General features: G+C 37.2%; 2 protein-coding genes across 2 annotated transcripts; one reads left to right on the top strand and one right to left on the bottom strand.

Moving 5' to 3' along the window:
- Positions 1–2,876: 2,876 nt before the first annotated feature.
- LOC124321022 (alpha-(1,3)-fucosyltransferase C-like) lies at positions 2,877–3,422 on the bottom strand. Its single transcript, XM_046783941.1, has one exon. The coding sequence runs from the start codon at positions 3,420–3,422 to the stop codon at positions 2,877–2,879; it is 546 nt and encodes a 181-aa protein (XP_046639897.1).
- Positions 3,423–10,898: 7,476 nt separating this feature from the next.
- Positions 10,899–12,609, top strand: LOC124320307 (alpha-(1,3)-fucosyltransferase C-like). Its single transcript, XM_046783130.1, has 3 exons — positions 10,899–11,434; positions 11,512–12,170; positions 12,238–12,609. The coding sequence occupies exons 1-3, from the start codon at positions 11,000–11,002 to the stop codon at positions 12,584–12,586; spliced, it is 1,443 nt and encodes a 480-aa protein (XP_046639086.1). The 5' UTR covers positions 10,899–10,999; the 3' UTR covers positions 12,587–12,609.
- Positions 12,610–13,690: the final 1,081 nt, after the last annotated feature.

Raw genomic sequence — 13,690 nt, 5'->3', positions numbered from 1 at the left:
CGCTTTAGTTTTATGAGAATCAATAGCTGAGTCAACCCGAACGAAACTTGTAGCTTATTTTTTTAAACTGTTTTCTTATAACAGCTCACGCGGTGCTAGGCTAAAAAATCAAACAACTTTTCAACTACCACAAAACCACTTACTGCAATTACCTCGAAATTTTTCATCTTAACATAATTCTACTTTTTTTTGTAGTTATCAGCTTTTATTTTCCAAGCTAGGGCGTTTTTTAAAAATCTGGATTGGAATAATTAAACTTAAAATCAGCTCGAATCCCCCCCCCCCTGAATATATTTACTTACTCTTTCAGCTAATTCTAGTATTAAATTTTTAATCTAGGTTTTCGCTTAATTTTATCAAAATATAAATTACAGGGTACCTACCAAAAGTCTTTGGAAGCCCGAGAGGACCTTATGCAAAAACGCTGTTTTTGCAGTCCTCCCAGTACTACAGTTTTTAACCAAATGCTTTCAAATTTGGTATGTACATAGATAGAGGTAGTGAGAACACCTCTGATTTTTTTCAGATTTTTGTTTGCATTTCCTGAAGTACTTTTAGCCGGTTCTAAAAGTCTTTGGAATGTCGAGAGGACCTTATGCAAATTAGGCCACTTTGGCCTTTTTTTGCAGCTGAACGGCTAGGGCTAGGGAAACGCGACTTTTTTCAAAAAATGGACCTGCGTTAGCTTTATATCAGGTCTGATTTTTAATTTTTTTGATTGATATTTCAAAGTTTCATTTGAAGTTAAAAAACGAAAAAGTAAAATTCCCATTTTTTTCCGCACCCACCCCTTTGTTTTTTCGTTGGCGCGAGAGAAAACAAAGGGATGGGAGCGGAAAAAATGGGAATTTTTCTATGTATAACCTATGTATAATTATTTGTCTATGTATAACCTAAAAACCTACGCATAGGTATACATAGGCCTTACATAGTTACTGAATAACAGGCCTCCAAAGTAAGCCCATTCCCTACTAGACCACTCAGCCGTATGGATACTTACGCAACGCGAAAAAAACCACATATCGCGTTGTTGAAAAATTCCCCAAAAAATCACATGATACCCCACCATAATATCAACCTTTGAAAAAAATTTATTGAATTCCACCAAGAATTTAATTAATGGGAGCGTTTCGAAAAACGCGTTTTCCCTACTGATCCTCTCAGCCGTACGGATACTTTCGGTACCCACTGTAACTGCTGGGTTTGACTCGGCACAACTGTTGTTTGTGACCGCAAGCCGAAACTGAAATTAGTGTCGAAACAGAAACATCATATTCAAACCCAAGGATATATGTAATGAGAACCGTCTATATTACGGTCACAGCAGATAGCTGCAACAACGCTGTTCATTTCACGTAACGTATAACATGCAGTAAAAGACTTTTTTCCAGATGTTGTTCTCGACCCAAGCACAGTACTGCAAGGAGAAACCATTAATAGTTGCCTCGCTTAATAGGCTAGTTTAGACTTTAGAAGTATTACACTGTTAACAAAACCTTACCTTCACCAAAAACAATATCTTCAAACTTGGTATTTCAATGTAATAATTATCAATGAAAAACACATAGAAATTCTATGTATTGCTGACAGTATACGTGTATTTAAGTATTAGGGACAAGGAATCCAACGGAGAAAATTCTATTTATCCATAAACGTGAAACCAAACAAATAAAGATAAAATCATACGTTTGACAATGCTGATAACTCTGGAAAGAATATATAATGTTTGTCAGAAACAACTGTCTTGTTGTCAAAGGTAGCAGCATTATATTATTTAAAGAGCTACATTATGCAATTGAATCCATATTATATCCATAGAAAAAAATAATTGAGTCCAATCATGCGGTCTTCCGGTTAAGAAATGCCGTATTTATTCAGGATACTCGATCCCGGTAAACAGGAACCCAGATAGGAATTTTTGTCCCAAGGCGGGACCAAAGCCGTGCGGATGGTGCGGGGGGCACAGGGGAATCTCTAAGATGTCCCATTGCGAGCCCTTATTTGAACACGTTACTCATTTTAATCTTGTCGGATACGTCATTTTTTACTCCCTCTCGTAGAAGTCTCTGATGCGTCCCGTTTTTATTTTTTGGCTCCTTCTCGACACTTAGAAAATTTCGGAGAAACTGTCTTTGTCTTTTCGCGGCAAAGTTTGATTCTAAAATTCTATTATTAGCTTTATCTTCTAAGCTCAGATATGATTTCGTGGCCCATCTGTATAGTACTGGCCTCTCACCATGACGATCCGGGTTCGATCCCCGGGTCAGGTTCCATATTACTTCAACTATGCAGTCGAATTATGATGTGTGCCTGGTAACCCTTTGTATACTCTGACAAATAAACTTTGTCCGGATATCCGGATCACCATTCGTGAAAAAATGTCGGCACAGCAAACACTCATAAGAAAAAGAAGTGTAAAGAAAAAAGGAACGAAATTCAGAGTCCAGAAAAAGATTTATTATTAATGACTTCTTGAGATCCTTTTTCCGTCCCAAGTACGTCTAAAGTCCATCCAATGGGACGGGATAAGGACCGCTATGAGATCTCGGCGAAGCGGACATTGGCCATACGTAAAAGACGTCCTAGGAATGTAAACTTGGGAATCTGCTATGTGCCAAGTACATCCCAGACGTCTCAAAGTGACGTGTTTTGGGCGTCTATGGGACTGCAGTGTGCTATCTGGGAAACGGTGTCGTAATACCATTTGGCCATGTCTTGGTATACTTCTGATGAATTATTTGACTGTTGCTCTTCCAATTTCACTGCGTTGAGTTTCTGACAAAGGCGACACCAACCCTCCGATTGTTTCTGTTTGTTTATTTCCCAGTCCTTGTTCCAGCCCAGGTATTCCGAGTAGAGCCGAGGATTACGCTCGATCAGGAGGAGGTAATCGGCCAGAGCTTGAGGAGACTCGAAATCGGCCGCGTTGATGTAGGAATGGGGCCGTAGGCCAAGTAATCGGCACCTCCGTAAACGACGGGAAAGACGCCCATCTCGAGAGCCCGGTAGAATTTCTCGGTGATGTAATCGGGGCAGATGGAATTTTCCGCAGAAATGTAAAACTTGTAATCATCTAATAATTGGTCGCATTTCTTACTGCCCCCACGGAGGCATTTCAGAGGTCCGCATCCACCAAAAATGTCGATGGGGATGTACTTGGCCACTTGGCGGAAGAAGATTTCACGTTTACTTGGAGTGTTGCAGTTGGTAACGAACCAAGCTACCGATTTCGTCCGGTTGGCAACTGCCGGATGCTGTCTCGATTGATTGATTCCGCTGAATTGCCAAAAGGTAGAAGGATCCGGTGGAGATTCATCCGGCGACAATAGCGGAGGTAATGTATTTAACTGCGCCGATTGATTCCTCCGCGTGATACTGCCGTAACTTGAACTGTAAATATCCGAATCCCGACGGTACGTCATCGTCCAATTAAAAAATTCAAAATTTGTGGCCGGATTTTTAAAGACGGGGAAATTTCTGTGGCTGACTTAGGCTTCGTAACAGAATAGAATATAGCGCTGGTGAGCCTTTCTGTGCATCGGCAAATCTTTAACATTGACGTCGAATGGGTGGAAGATTATTGCGTCACTTTGGTTGACCAAATTTCGATCAGTGGTCGTCATACAATTATTGACAGGACATTTTGCATGGATGAAGGCGTCTCGTCCGATACCAAAGCCATAATCTTTCACTCCAAAAAAAGGTGTCCAAAATAAGATGCGCTTCATATAGTATCCAGGAATTTCATTAGGGTTGGCTAAGTTGTTACTGCTGTTATCGTTTTTGAAAATAAGAGTGGTGGGTAAGTAATTGTCAAATTTCTTAGTCAAGTTGAATGCAAGAATGCTTTGAATTAGAGGATTATAATGATGAATGATGGATGATGATGGGTTATGCGAAATTGAGTAAAAGAAAATTATGAAGACAGTTATGAACATTGCAGGGAATAGAAAAGACTCTTGCGCAATTTCTTAAACACGATGGTAGGAAAGGAAAACTCGCGAATAAACTGTAGCACTTTTGTCACCATATTTATAGTCAAACACTTGACTCACCAGTAATCACAATCAGCCCAACACTTAAAGAATATTGGTAGGCCTAGTCCTTTATAGATGATGGTTTAACCGATGGTTTAACAAAAAGTGGGTATACTTTTAGAATCAAAACCGCCGAAGTAAACAAATTTCAACGGAGTGAAAGAATATTCTTCTGAAAACAGACTTCTGCTGTATGCTGTAAGTGTGGTTTCGTGATCGTTCTGAGAAGCAGAATAACCTACAGCATACAAATCTAAAATAAAACTTCCTTTCTGCAAAACAATTGTTGGCGTAGGAATTTTGTTCAAGCTCCGCCCATTAACATCTGCTTGACGTAAGAAAATTCTAATCTCTGAGATTAAATGCACACTACTCTGAGAAAAATGGGGTTTGCTAAGTTCCAAACATTTTGTGGTTTGGAGATATTCCCAAACACATGTTTAGGTATAGAAAAACAAATGTTTGGGTATAGGTAAACATTTTTTAGGTTTAGCTATACGCAACATTTTCGTTTAGAGACTGGGCAAAGAATCTGGCGGGATAGAAAAAAAGGTAAATTTTCTTTCCCTTTCGTTTACTTCCGTCGGTGAAAACAATGAAAATGAAAGCTACCCCTCTTTTAGTCACCTCAACCTCCCATCATATTTATATATAGGTTAAGACAAATCAATTATAAAATAATTCTAACACCTGTGTTACGGCGATCGGGTTTGTTTGAAATAAATAAAAAGCTATACATCATGATAGAGAAGTATCGTTAGTGCAGTGTGTGGACGATCTCGCTTTGGTAGCGAAAAATTTACAAGTCCCTATTTGGTCATTCCCGAGAATAATATCTAGCCATAGTTTCTACATTACTGCGAAAATATTATAGCTAAGTCGGTAGCGTAGTGATCCGTGAAATTTTTACAAATTGGAAGTGGGTTCGATTCCAGGTTACATGTTAGTTAATGGTAGCATATATGGTAATCGAGAATTTTCCTTTTTGAAAAAAGGAAAAAATTTCGTACAAAGAAATGAAATGATGGTTTAGGGGTGGGTTTGGGAGGAATTTTCACCTTGGATTAGTCATAAGTGCTAAGACCTTTCTTTTCTTCCCATTACCCTCTATACGACGGGCGACTGGCTCACTTTTTTTTCTCTTAGCTCCCATTCCCTTATTTTCCAACGTATTTAGATCCACCAAATCTTGAAAGAAAGAGAATCCTTCCTGCTTTAAATGGTGATTTTTTCAATCCGATCTAAAAAATTAAGACTAGGTTATTACCGATCTTAAAAAAAAAAAAAAAAAAGAGCAAACCCGCCCCTGATACGGGGTCACTTGCTCACACCGCCGGGGTGTCTCGGCCCCTGTATTTCTTACGGAAAAACCGTTGACTGACAGTAGAAACTCAAAATTAAAAAAAATTACCCAATAATGCAACCCACCAACGGAATATCAATAAAAAAGCTTAAATAAGTATGGTAGTTGACTAAAAACACGAAAAAAGTTGACCAAAAATAATTTTAATGCTATCATATGCAATTTTATGTAAGCCAAAAAGCCCCGACGCTGTGTGGCCGATGCGCCCCCAACAAAGGGGTCTTGGTATATTATTGAATATATCTTGTTTAAACTATTGTAAATATAAAACAAACTAAACAGGATTAAAGAGGAGATAACGTAGAATATTTTCCATATTTTTTTATAATTTTCAAGAAATCGGGAAAGCCGATATTTGATTCAAAAGTCAAGGTAGGACGACCCAATTTTAAGACGAAAAATTTATTTCATTTTTCATTCCTCAACCGTTCGTCGTACTGCCATGAAATTTGGTTTTAAGATGCGCATTACTAACATCTACATCTCCTGATTTTTTCAATATATTATTGCAATTCTAACCCATCAAGAAATCAATTGAGCCATCCGACCCGAACGCCAGATCGCCCCACTCTCCCTTAACCACCTCGGGTGGTTTATGACAAAATATTTCTGTTTTGTCATATTCTCCAAACATTTATTTTTCGGTCCCTGCGGGTTAATATAACTGTTTTGCTATTGGTAAACATTTGTTTGCTATTAGCAAACCCCTCTTATGAGAGAATATCCATCAAAAGGGATTGGCATAGTTAGCGCGTTTCTTGTTTAATTGGTAGCCACGGCCAATTTTATTCTCATGAGTAAACTAAAAACAATTGAAGATGGCGCGTCATGAACTATAAATTTTCCGAATTTTTCTTTGCCCCCTTCCTATCTATAACCTAGCACGGCAAATTGCCTCAAGAAAAGGTTTCTTTGTAAAGATTACGTTTTCAAGTAAAAAGACAGTTAATAAAAATTAATAAAATTTTTTTAAAAAGGAGAACAAAATTTCTTTAAGAAAAATAAGTTTTCAAAATTTTTTGTTATCTAAGGAAGTAAACCGAAGAAAAAAATCTGAAGTCAAGAAATAAGACGACAAGATTTTAAGGCCCTAAAACAGTTTTATTTTTAATCCCCAAGCGACGAGGACTATCTAAATAAATTTTTAAAGATGCGCAATATTAGAATTTTTAATGGTGTTCGTCATACTATGAGAAAAATGAGGTTTGCTAAGTTGCAAACATTTTTTGGTTTTGAGATTTTCCCAAACATATATTTAGGTAAGGTTAGGTTAGGTAGGTTTTGTCATATTCTCCAAACATTTATTTTTCGGTCCCTGTGGGTTAACATAACTGTTTTGCAATAGGTAAACATTTGTTTGCTATTAGCAAACCCCTCTTATGAGAGAGTATCCATCAAAAGGGATTGGCATAGTTAGCGCATTTCTTGTTTAATTGGTAGCCACGGCCAATTTTATTCTCATGAGTAAGCTAAAAACAACTGAAGATGGCGCGCCATGAACTATAAATTTTCCGAAATTTTCTTTGCCCCCTTCCTATCTATAACCTAGCACGGCAAATTGCCTCAAGAAAAGGTTTCTTTGTAAAGATTACGTTTTCAAGTAAAAAGACAGTTAATAAAAATTACTTAAATTTTTTTAAAAAAGAGAACAAAATTTCTTTAAGAAAAATGTGTTTTCAAAATTTTTCTTTATCTAAGGAAGTCAACCGAAGAAAAAAAATTTTAAGTCAAGAAATAAGACGACAAGATTTTAAGGCCCTAAAACAGTTTTATTTTTAATCCCCAAGCGACGAGGACTATCTAAATAAATTTTTTAAAGATGCGCAATATTAGAATTTTTAATGGTGTTCGTCATACTATGAGAAAAATGGGGTTAGCTAAGTTGCAAACATTTTTTGGTTTTGAGATTTTCCCAAACATATGTTTAGGTAGGGGAAACCGGGGCTATGTGGGACACGGGGCTATAATGTACAAGGGAATTAAAATATGTACAATTCATTGAAAAATTGTGAAAAAATACAAAGTATGTTAAATTACGTTTTATTTATCATATAAACTTTATTTCTTGAAATTGTGATTTATTTTTCTTATTCTATGGGAAATTTAAAAAATGGAAATCTGAAAAAAATATTTAAGACGTTTAGTTTTTTATTTTATTGATACTAAAATAAATATTGTTGTAAAACCGAGATAGCTATTTGATAGCATTTTTATTCTAGTTTAAGGTGGTGTATTTTTTTGTAATGGGTTCCTATGTGTTTGATAATTTACTTTATGTAATGTTGATTGGGTTCGGGTTAAACGGGACATGGAAAACGGGGTAAAACAGGTATTGCCAGATCAATGTTATTTCCAGAAAAACGCCCCCTGGCAACAAAAAAAAAGGAAAAATTATCGAATCTACTTTTTTAATAGTATCTCCTTTTCTACTCTATAAAACAAATAAAAATAGGGGAGAGGGGGCTAGTTGGCAGGGTCACTTTTTGTGAATTTATTTGAATTTTTTGACCACACGTTTTGGCAAAACGTGTTTAATTATTTATTCATTCAATTCATTCATTTTAAAATTTATTCATTCAATTTGCAAAACGGTTTTGCAAATTGAATGAATAAATCAAATTCAGATTTCAATTCTCTTGGAATTGATCGTATTTGTTGACAATGTTTATTTACACGAAATTGTGAAATTGAGAAAAACTGCAAAAAAAAGTCTGCCAACTTGCCCCACCTACGGGGTAAGATGACGATTTTCCATTGCTCCAAAATTTCTAGGTCGAATTTTGAAAACTTGCAACTCAGCATCTCGTGAAAAATTCGTATGCCAACATGCACCACAAAATTTCTGACAACTAACCCCACAGGGTGCTTTTCGAACAAATAAATTGACAACTAAATAACTTTTTAATGTAGAAATGTCGGATTTCTTTTAAAAATAAGACAAACATGATTTTTTTTTTGGGGGTTTTCTGACACTCTTAGAGTTTTTTACTATGAGAAAAATGAAAAGTGCTGAGAGGCTAAAAAACGTTTTGCCGTTTTTTTTTTCTTTTTGCTATAACTCCTGTCGGGGAAGTCGTATTCTTTTGAAATTTTGTATGAGCAATCTGGGTGTTGTCTTTCATATTTAGTGTAAAAGGCTTGATTTGTTTTGGTCTGTAAGGGGTCTAACTAGCAAAATGCCAACTTTCCCCACCTGCCAACTAGCCCTCCTCTCCCCTACAGCACTTCTGAAAGGGAAATGAATTTATTTTTCACCAGTGTATTATTTTATAAATATAATTAAGCCGTTGCAGAGAAAAACGATGTTCCATTTTCCCCCTGGCTCTGTTGGGGAAGAATGGAGGGAGAATGGGACGAATGGGGGAGAAGAGGAAACGTGCGTCCCCTTTTTTTCGTACGCCCTCCTCCCTCCCATTCTCCCTCTTCTCCCCGTTCTCGCGCTAAAAAAGTCTAGAGCCATGCTGCGTTGCCAGATAAAACGGCTAAAGAAAACAGATACGAATGAGCCCTTTAGGAAACAAATGTTTAGGTATAGGCCTACCCTTACGGAAAAATATCATCAAACTTTATGAGAAATTATATGTTTTTTAATGACATTTCAATAATTCATGATTTTTCAATAATTTTTGATGATCTCATATATTTCTCATTAAATTGATGAGAATTTTCACCCTCATATTTATCATTAAAAATGTTTAAAATATTTTTGTCTCATTTTATGTGAGGTATAACCCAATCCATAGTAGGAAATCAGAAATAAATCGTTTAAATTAAATGATTTTGCCACAGACTTTTCGCATGAGAAATATGCAAGAAATTGTTGGTTAATAAGCATAAATATCATATTTTTTATCATAAATCAGTAATTTATCATGTATTCTGATTTTTTAATCATTAATTTCTATTGGTATTTTGTAATGAGATAGGCTACTGGTATTTTTTTGCATGAAAAATCTGCAAAAAATCAAAACGGGTCCTCAGCCATTTTTTATGGGCGGAGCTTAATTTCTGATCAATTTGACGACGCGCTCACCAAAATGTGAAAAATACGTGGAAAGAACTCCGCAAATATATCGGCGTCGACATTTACGGAAAGTGCGGCGATAGAAATTTTTCATGCCCACGTCACGGAACATATTTTTCTGAGCCGCAATGCAATAAAATGATTGAATCCACCTATAAGTTCTACCTGACATTTGAGAACTCCATCTGCAAAGACTACGTCACTGAAAATTTCTTTATAGATCTTTACATGGTCCCGATTGTTTACGGAGGGGTCGATTACACCCAACAAAGCGCCGCCCAATTCTTACATCGACACTCGAAATTTAAAGACGAAAAAGTTGGCCGCTTATCTGAAAATACTCGACGCCGAAAACCCCCTATACAATGAATTCTTCTGGTGGAAGGATCACTATCGTGTTGAGTTCATACCGGAGAATGCACCTCGTCACTGTTTCTGCGGTCTCTATCCAACAGTTGCACGACATTCAAACTCCATTCTAATTATTTTCTGATCTCTGAGTTGGTCGATGACAACAAATGCCAACCCTTTGATCTCAATATGGTTTTATAATTGTTACAATAAAGACATCAAGTTTCAGAAATACACTGACAATACAAGCACATACATTTTCTCGGTCCTGTACTTTACCAACAACTTAATTATTTGGACCAACTACGTATGTGTTGGTCTAAATAACTTGTAATTTAAACGTTTTTGTGTTGCTTGTTGTAGAGTAGTTTCTTTTGAAAAAGATTTCCAAGATCACTTTCGATTTTACTTTTATTATACTAAAAAAATTAAGTTATGGCATTAAAAAATTTGTTGTATTCAATAACTTGTTTTGGGGCAATTTTGTTAACAACTCAACATTTTTGTGCGAAAATTGAACGAATTGTTGGGTTAGCATCTGGCTAATGGATTGCGAGGTTGTTTATGTTGAGATTAGTCTACACTTAATACAGTTGTTCTGGGATCGGACCTTCATTTTTTCGACAAAAATGAAGCCCATGCTGTCATCTGCAGCAATCACAAGAAAACACAAGCAGATTCTTATTTCAAAGGCTCAACATCGTAGTGTCCCGAGGACGCTCAGTAATTTTGTAAAAAAATGTTGTTTCTTTTTTGTTTTCAGCATCTTCCTGAGAACGTAATGCAACAGCGAACACCACACAAACAAAGAGCAGCGGTAAATCTCAAACATAGATTTTGATGTACTTCCTGGTTTGTGATTCTTTTACGTTCGCGTTAAATTTGACGGGTATACTAGGTCAAAGCCTCTTTTTCTTTCAGAAATACCCATCTGGTGTCATCAAGTGCGACTACTCCCTTTGGCTGGGGTGGAGCCTATTTCACCTCAAACATGTGCTATTGGCCAAAGCAAACGGAAATTGTGAAAAAAACAGGTGGTATCACTGGTATGTAACAAACTCAAAAGCATATAAGACTCAGAGTTTGTCTATCAAAATTCCTTTTATATTGTGTTACTCTGGCTGTAGCAAAGTGGTGTTGGCACAATTTTTAACAATAAAACGCGGTTTACAAATTATTACTAATAAATTGTTGAACTATAATTTCCAACGAACGCAGCATATAATGCAAAAGGATGAAACCTTAAGTATGACGATGAAAATATTGCTGAATAATTTTGGCCGTCGCAAAGTCGTTTACTACTCGGTGATCCTGACGAGTTTCGTCCTGATAGTCCAATGGCCATTCTACTCAAGTTCCCAAACCAAACTCACTGCTGATGCAACAGAAAATAATATTCAATCGTTGGGGACATCTAACCGACTTATACTAGGCGGTGATGAAAACAGGATTAGTTTTCTAAACTCGAACGAAACCTGCATCTTGGCTACGACTAACATACCCAGTACACCATTACCTACGGTAATTGACGTGTCAACATCAGTACCGATACTAATCGAACCACAGCCCAAACTCTACCAAATGATTGAAAAGTTTTCAGGAGAGGACAAACTGTTGAGAATGAACACAACTTTCAAGCGGATTCTCTTCTGGAATAAGGTAATAATAGGCCCGAATAGGCCTCAATAATATCCATGACGTAACATTCTATAAATAATTCATTTATATATAAAAAGGGAAATGACAAGAACAAGAATTACGGCGTTGGGCACGGGAGAGAAGTTCTGAAAAAGTTGGGGTGTCCCGTTTGGCAGTGCCAAACTTCAGCCAACCGAACGGACGTCCGCACCTACGACGCCGTTCTCTTTCATCTCCGAACGTGGAATAAAAATGACTTGCCTCATCTGCGCTTGGCTAATCAGCGCTACGTGTTCTGGAGCATGGAATCGGCGGCTTGGCGCACTTACAGCGTCACTCCCATGGCCGAATTCTTCAATTGGACCATGACCTATCGCTGGGACTCTGACGTGGTCGCTCCCTACGGCTATGTCAGACCCATTGGAAACGTGCCGCTTCATCCTAGTGAGACCCAAATGAAAATCTACTTGTCTAATCATCGCAACAGCAGCCGAAACTACGCCAAAGGAAAGACGAAAATGGCCGTTTGGTTTGCATCCAATTGCCGGATTGTTATGAGCAGCCGAAACGAATTGGTAAAGGAACTGCAAAAGTACATTGCCATCGACGTGTACGGCACTTGCGGAAATTTGACGTGTCCCAAGAAGCTGGACGATTCGTACGAGTCGAGCGAAGAGTGTCGGGACTTGGCTGCCTCCGAACACAAATTCTACCTTTCACTAGAGAATTCGCTGTGTCGCGATTACGTCACCGAAAAGTATGCGATTCAAATTCGTTTTTGACAAAAACATTTTTAATTATTTCTCATTTTGGTATTTTCTAAGATTATTCGCTATGATGCACCGCCCAATCATCCCGGTCGTTTACGGCCTTCACGACGACCAAGAAAAACTAGCGCCACCGCATTCGTTCATTAACGCGGCAAAATTTGAAAACACAAAAGCGCTGGCCGACTACTTGATTCTCCTCAACAACAACGACACGCTCTACAACGAATATTTCTGGTGGAAACCTTACTTCCAAGTACACGACAGCGAAGATGAGAAGAAAAAAAGCATGTGTCGCTTGTGTGCTACCCTCCACGATGAAACGTTGCCACCGAAGATTTATCACAACCTCACTGATTGGTGGGATACGCAATCGGCCTGCATTTTCTCGCCTAAAATCTTATGATGCTTGCTCTACTTATCCTATAAAAGATCATAATACACTGTCTGTATGTTAAGAAAAATGCCTAAGCTTACTTAAATGCTAGTATATAGCTCGGTAAGTCAATCGGAAGTCTGAATGAAATTCCATTCATGTGGATTTATAGCATTAGTGACAGACTCAAACGACAAGTTACTACAGTAGGGGAGAGGAGGGCTAGTTGGCAGGGTCACTTTTTGTGAATTTATTTGAATTTTTTGACCACACGTTTTGCAAATTGAATGATTGAATCAGATTCAGATTTCAATTCTTTATGAATTGATCGTATTTGTTTACAATTTTCATTTACAAGAAATTGTTAAATTGAGAAAAACTGCAAAAAAAAAGTCTGCCAACTTGCCCCGCCTACGGGTAAGTTGGCAAGTGACGATTCTCCATTGCTCACAAATTTCTAGATCGAATTTTGAAAACTTGCAACTCAGCATCTCGTGAGAAATCTGTATGCCAACATGCCCCTCAAAATTTCTGCCAACTAACCCCACAGTGTGCTTTTCGAACTCATAAATTGATATTTAAATAACTTTTTAATGTAGAAATGTCGGGTTTATTTTAAAAATAAGAGAAACATTAATTCTTGTTTGCTTGGGTTTACTGACACTCTTGGAGTGTTATACTATGAGAAAACTGAAAAGTGCTGAGAGGCCCCAAAAAAAACTTTTTACCGTTTTTTTTTTTCTTTTTGCTATAACTCCTTTTGGGGAAGTAGTATACTTTTGAAATTTTGTATAAGTAATCTGGGTGTTGTCATTCATATTTAATGTAAAAGGCTTGATTTGTTTTGGTCTGTAAGGGGTCTAATGAGCAAAATGCCAACTTACCCCACCTGCCAACTAGCCCCCCTCTCCCCTACTTGACTGTTAATTATAGGTTTTCCCAAATTCAGTCACCTAAAACGTTCGTACAAATTTCTAAAATAATTGACAGACAACCCCATGACAACAGGTTGGAGTAGTAATTGTTCTTGGATTTCACTACAACTTCATCAAATAATTCATATCCTCTGGGCTATTTTTACTTTCCACTAATAATACCTTTATTATGCTAAATCTCTTAGATCTTATACGAATA

The sequence above is a fragment of the Daphnia pulicaria genome, chromosome 1 (assembly GCF_021234035.1).
Source record: "Daphnia pulicaria isolate SC F1-1A chromosome 1, SC_F0-13Bv2, whole genome shotgun sequence".
Lineage (NCBI taxonomy): Eukaryota > Metazoa > Arthropoda > Branchiopoda > Diplostraca > Daphniidae > Daphnia > Daphnia pulicaria.
Note: the sequence above shows the minus strand (reverse complement) of the source record. Positions and strands in the feature narration are given on the sequence as shown.

Coding starts and splice junctions, on each gene's coding strand:
- LOC124321022 (XM_046783941.1), bottom strand. CDS start 3,422: ATGACGTACCGTCGGGATTCGGATATTTACAGTTCAAGTTACGGCAGT.
- LOC124320307 (XM_046783130.1), top strand. CDS start 11,000: ATGCAAAAGGATGAAACCTTAAGTATGACGATGAAAATATTGCTGAAT. Junction 11,435..11,511: donor GGATTCTCTTCTGGAATAAG/GTAATAATAGGC, acceptor ATATATAAAAAG/GGAAATGACAAGAACAAGAA. Junction 12,171..12,237: donor CGCGATTACGTCACCGAAAA/GTATGCGATTCA, acceptor GTATTTTCTAAG/ATTATTCGCTATGATGCACC.